At 45.0% G+C, this 6,000-nt stretch overlaps 1 protein-coding gene across 1 annotated transcript; it reads left to right on the forward strand.

Annotated features, from left to right (window-relative positions):
- Nucleotides 1-2,306: 2,306 nt before the first annotated feature.
- LOC4332070 (polygalacturonase) lies at nucleotides 2,307-5,410 on the forward strand. Its single transcript, XM_015774774.3, has 9 exons — nucleotides 2,307-2,671; nucleotides 2,791-2,928; nucleotides 3,010-3,180; nucleotides 3,286-3,306; nucleotides 3,380-3,587; nucleotides 3,697-3,778; nucleotides 3,998-4,106; nucleotides 4,934-5,050; nucleotides 5,137-5,410. The coding sequence occupies exons 1-9, from the start codon at nucleotides 2,426-2,428 to the stop codon at nucleotides 5,359-5,361; spliced, it is 1,317 nt and encodes a 438-aa protein (XP_015630260.1). The 5' UTR covers nucleotides 2,307-2,425; the 3' UTR covers nucleotides 5,362-5,410.
- The last annotated feature ends 590 nt before the right edge of the window (nucleotides 5,411-6,000 follow it).

The following is a 6,000-nucleotide window of genomic DNA, read 5'->3' on the forward strand; positions in this document are numbered from 1 at the left end:
ACCACAAAGTACGCATCTCATGTGCTAAGAAGGATAGGTAAGAAAACAAGGAAAAAATTACTAACATGGTTCGAACCGGGAACCTGAATGTTCAAACTGAAGGGGAATACCACCAGGCTAGGTTCACTTCTTTGTTCAATGGGGCCCATGCACATTTGAGTACTGACATCAGCGCCAATACACATGGCGCTGAGCTTCTGGTACCTAGTGGTTTCGTGAAACAAAGCGCCAACGGTGGTGGCGCTGAGACGTTCTACCTCAGCGCCAATTTCGATGGCGCTGAGGTCACAACCTATTTCTGAAATTAGTTTTTGGCACGACTTATTCTTGAAATAAGTTTTTTAAAAGGGTTAATTTGTCAAAATTGCGGGTGCCAACTAGTTAAAGTCATATAGTAAATGCTAATGGGGAACAGAGGGAGTACCGAGTACACATTTTTCTTGGCTTTAATTCTGCGTGGTCATTTTTACGAGGATATACCTTGTCACTTTTAACAACAAAACTTATTGGATATGTGTTTGTTGGAGATGCTAGATAGGGCTGGACAGGAAGCTCATGGCTCGTTAGCTCGCTCGGCTCGGCTCGTTTGATTTTCCTAACGAGCCGAGCTGGCATTTCAGCTCGTTAGAGATAACGAGCCAGCTCGAGCTGACTCACGAGCCGCTCGCGAGCCTTAACGAGCCAGGGCACATGAGCTGTGGCCTGTGGGCCTTAAAGAATGGAGGCCCAATAGCCCAACTCGGTAGCCAAAAAAACCCTAGTGACCTTGACCTCGATCCCGATCTGGCGACTGGCGTGCGTGGCCGATTCTAATCCATCCCCTTCTTTCGTTCTCATCCTCTCCGCCGCCAGCCACCAGTCCACCACCACTATCCGCCAGCCGCCGCCGGCCGCCACCGCCAAGCGTCGTCGCCAAGCGCTGCCGCCAGCCACCACCAGCCAAGCGCCACCAAGCGCCGCCGACGCCAAGCGCCACCAGCCAGCTGCCAGCCGCCGTCACCACGCCACCGAAGGAGCGGCGCCGCCGCTGCATCCAACCACTCCTCAGCCACCATCCACCGAAGGAACTCGACGCCACCCTCCGCCACTCTCTGCGCCATCGCCAGCACCAGCATCCACGCCGCTGCGCGAGGCCAATCTCGTCGGCAGCTACAGGTGCAGGTTTGGCTCGCGAGCCTAACAAGCCAGCTCGAGCTTTCAAACGAGCCGAGCCGAGCTGGGTTTCTAGCTCGTTAGGATAACGAGCCGAGCCGAGCCGAGCCGGCTCGTTATCCTAATGAGCTAGACCGAGCCGAGCCGAGTTGGCTCGCCATCCACCCCTAATGCTAGAGATGTAAATCATTTTCATTTAAAAAAATAAAACAATATGTTCAAGAAATTAAACATGCTAGATCACCCAAAAGCTGACAGTGCTAGTTATTTGGGCGGCAAATTCCAACATGCCCAGTCAAACAGACCGGAACTATAAGAATCATGTACGGTCAGGAAGGTTACTAACTCTAGAATTTATGATTTCCACTAAACCCAATTAATTATCCCAAGCAGATTCGTCAAAACAAAAACGCCTGCACATATTGATTTCAATTAATCTCACCCTGTTTAAATGTGACTAAAACTTTTAAATCCCTATCACATCGGATGTTTGGACACTAATTATAAATATTAACCGTAGACTATTAATAAAACCCATCTATAATCTTGGACTAATTCGCGAGATGAATCTATTGAGTCTAATTAATCCATGATTAGTTTATGTAATGCTACATTAAACATTCTCTAATTATGGATTAATTAGGTTAAAAAATTTGTCTCGCAAATTAGATTTCATTTATGTAATTAGTTTTGTAAGTAGTCTATATTTAATACTCTAAATTAGTGTCTAACTAAAGTTAAGTCACTAGATCCAAACACCACCCTGACCAATATCCCCATGAGATAGTAAGGGTCTGTTTGGGGGAGCTTTAAATTCTGAGAAACAGTTGTTTGGTAGCCAGTTTCTAAGAATCTGGAAAAGCTCTAAAACCCAGCTTCTCCAGCTTCTGGCTTCTTAGTTCATTTTTCAGAATCTGTAACTACAGATTCTCAGAAGCTGTAACTACAGATTCTCAGAAGCTGTAGACTGTTTAGAGCAGCTTCTAGCAGAAGCAGCTTTTGAGAAAAGCTGCAGCTAGGAAAAGCTCTCCCAAACAGGGCATAAGACGGACAGGTGACACCCCACGAGGATAGGAAGAGCAGTGACCAACGCCCTACTAGTGACATAAGATCGGCCCCACCTGTCAGTTGCATGGCAGGCATGCAATGCAAGAGTCATGGACAGATGATCCTCACCAAGAACATGTATGCTAGCTCGTCCCTTCCTCTCCTCCATCATCAGTAAATCACTGGGTTAATCTCTCCTCTCTTAAGTTCTAGCTACTGCTACAATATGGGTCCCAGGAAGCTTCATCTGGCCTCCATTTCTGCCCTATCAATCTTTCTCTACGTGTTTGCTCACACCAATTCAGCACAAGCCTTCCCCGTCGCTGACGGCACGTACCCTCCTGAAGCTGAAGGCCCAGCAGCAGAAAGTTCAGACATGGACGAGCAGCTGGAGCTCACCCCTGGACCGCAGCCGAGGGTCGTCGACGTCGACGACTACAGAGCGAGAGCCGACGCCGGCGACCACACGGAGGTGAACGAGACCACCCCAACTGCTCTGCTCTCTCGAATTGCCCGAGATTTCTGCCGCAATGCTGCCCCGTGTGGCAAGAATTCTCTGAACTTCCCTGACGCAGCTGATGCGCGTTACAGGCGTTTCTTCAGGCCTGGAAGGAGGCCTGCAACTCCTCCGATTACCCATCCGTGCTCCTCGTGCCGGAGGGGAAGACATACCTCCTGATGCCTGTAAGCTTCAATGGCCCCTGCAGAGCCACCACGATCACTGCAACGGTGAGTGCTCCGATTGCTGTTCAACTACTCATCAGGATGAATCCTCCATTGCTGTTCAGATCATGACGTTTCAGAGTTCAGATAAGGGGGACGCTGGAGGCTCCATCGAATCGATCGGTTTGGCTCGATCGCGATCTGCAGGAATGGATCACGTTCGACAACATCGATCACCTCCGTGTCCTCGGCGGCGGGACGCTCAATGGCAATGGACACCAATGGTGGATCAACTCTTGCAAGACCAACAGATCCATGGTACTTGCCCACTGTACTCGCTTACCTCTCATGAACATTTCCTCGACATGATCCTGGCTCACTCACAAAACTCCATTTTTTTCTTTTCTTTCAACCACGGATCAGAGATGCGTCACCGGCCCAACGGTACCCTGTTTGATCAGAAAATCTTTGCATACTTGCATTGCATGAGCAATGTGTTTCAGCTGGCGAACTGCAGGCGCTGTACTTCAGGAGGTGCAACCATCTGGTCGTGGAGGGCCTCCAGATCAGGGACAGCATGCAGATGCACGTCGTGATCGCCTACTCCTGGAGAGTGCTGGTCTCGAGGCTGCTCATCACGGCGCCAGGATGGAGCCCCAACACCGACGGCATCCACGTATCCAACAGCAGGGAAGTGTTGATGAGTGGCTGCATCATCAGCACAGGTACCAATGGCTGTTTATGTAGATTTTCAGAATGTATCACAAATGACTTTATTTATCTGCAAATGTTGTTCATCACTCTGTTGTACTTTTGTGTTGTGAGTTGGCGTAGGTGATGACTGCATATCAATTGTGACCGGCTCTATGTTTATACGGGCAACTGGGATATTTTGTGGACCAGGCCATGGCATAAGGTACGTTATCTCTAGTAAGACTCTGAACTTGTATCTTTCTCTCTATACTCGCCTATTTCCATACACAATTGGGATTTGTGGTGTATAATGGTCCACGCTGGGATTCAGGGCTACACGTTTCATACTTGTCGTTTCCAGTAATAATCAATTTATTAAAAACATGCAGTAGACTGTAGATAGGGTTTTCTGATGTTTTATTGGCATTGGTCGCTGTTGCAGCATTGGTAGTCTAGGAGCAAACAAATCATGGGCCCATGTTTCCGACGTGCTGGTGGAGAAAGCTACACTGGTGGGCACTACCAACGGTGTGCGGATCAAAACTTGGCAGGTAATGCACGTCCACCTTGCTGGATTGGCTTGGATGGAAAATTGGAGAAATATTCTGAATTTGAAACAGCATTGTTCTCAGAGTCACCCTCTTGAACCTTCTGCTCCCAGAAAAGAGCGATGGCGTTGATTTCCAAATTCAACAACGCCTTGACAGATGAATTTAATTATAACTACATCCAAGAACAGCTAAGGGCCTGTTTGGTTTCCAGGGACTTATTTCAAGTTCCTGTCACATCAGATATTTAGACACTAATTTAGAGTATTAAACATACACTAATTACAAAACCCATTCCATAACTTTGGACTAATTCGCGAGACGAATCTTTTGAGTCTAATTACGCCATGATTTTGACAATGTGATGCTACAGTAAACTTTTGATAATTATGGATTAATTAGGCTTAAAAAATTCGTCTCGCGGATTAGCTCTCATTTATAAAATTAGTTTTTTACTAGTCTATGTTTAATACTCCAAATTAGCGTCCAAACATCCGATGTGACATGGGCTAAAAAGTTTTAGCCCCATCTAAACACCCCCTAAATATATAATGTAGTACTACGAAATTATACTAGTTATAAGCAGTACTTGTAGTTGTAATATTGTAGTATCTTGCTAATGCATTTCGTACATATAAGAGGTAATCTAATATAGATAAATCCACTCTCCTTATATAGTGCTATATACTCCTATATTTCTATAGGTCATATAGAAAAGGTAGTTCCAAAAGCGAAATGTGGTATTGTTGGAAAATAAGAAATTTTGTGCCTAACTGCTGAAATGTTTGTTCCTGCAATTTATGCTTCCCCTCTTATCATCCTTTTGACAGGGAGGAGATGGCCATGCAGAAAGGATTACCTTTCAAGATATAACAATGCACAACGTCACTAACCCGGTGATTATCGATCAGAATTACTGTGACTCCATGACACCATGTCATGAACAGGTACTATCCTACAATAACTCCGTCTCTTCTTCTAGAGACCGATCAGCCAAGCCCCAGTTAACAGTGTTTGGTAAAACATTTTGCAGGGATCAGCTGTCGCCATAAATAACATACGCTACAGGAACATACGTGGAACTAGTTCTTCAAAAGTCGCCATCAACTTCGTCTGCAGCAACTCTGTCCATTGTGATGGCATAGTGATGCAGGATGTTTCTTTGGTTGGAGAAGGATCCTACGTTTCTTGTTCGTACATGAATGCTAGAGTGGTAGAGTTGGGGTATAACTTCCCGTATTGCAGAGCGGAAATGTAGTGTATCTGTAGTACTGCAGAGCGGAAATATTATTCATTCTTTCGATAAATAATACTCCCTCCATTCTAAAATATAATAATTTTTAGTCCTTAGAATTTATCTTAAAATATAACAACTTCTTCACCAATATTCTCTTCCCAACCAATTATAATCCTCCACCATTCACTTTCCTCACCTACATCCACTACTCATCTAATCACAACCCTCCATCACTCACTTCTATCTACCTTCTTAATGTGTTCAACTCTAAAACTACTTACTCCCTCCGTCCCAAAAAAAGGCAAACCATGGGTTTCCGTGTCCAACTTTGACTGTCCGTCTTATATGAAATTTTTTTATAATTCGTATTTTTCATTGTTTGTTAGATGATAAAACATTATTAATATTTTATGCGTAACTTGTCTTTTTATTTTTTTTCATAATTTTTTCAAATAAGACGGACGGTCAAACGTTGGGCACGGAAACCAGTGTTTGTCTTTTTTTTGGACGGAGGGAGTATATTATAGGATAGAGGGAGTACTGGTATACAACCGAGAATGTGTACGTACTGTGACTAGACCTGTAAACAGCTAGTGCTTGTGGTTTTGCACAAATGAGATGAAACTGACACTACTAGGTGATAGTTGCCCTTGCACATAT

Source organism: Oryza sativa, chromosome 3 (assembly GCF_034140825.1).
Source record: "Oryza sativa Japonica Group chromosome 3, ASM3414082v1".
Lineage (NCBI taxonomy): Eukaryota > Viridiplantae > Streptophyta > Magnoliopsida > Poales > Poaceae > Oryza > Oryza sativa.

Excerpts from the sequence above, each read along its gene's own strand:
- LOC4332070 (XM_015774774.3), top strand. The coding sequence starts at position 2,426 with ATGGGTCCCAGGAAGCTTCATCTGGCCTCCATTTCTGCCCTATCAATC. Across the intron at positions 2,929-3,009 it reads CCACCACGATCACTGCAACG|ATAAGGGGGACGCTGGAGGC; the intron begins GTGAGTGCTCCG and ends TTCAGAGTTCAG. Across the intron at positions 5,051-5,136 it reads TGACACCATGTCATGAACAG|GGATCAGCTGTCGCCATAAA; the intron begins GTACTATCCTAC and ends AACATTTTGCAG.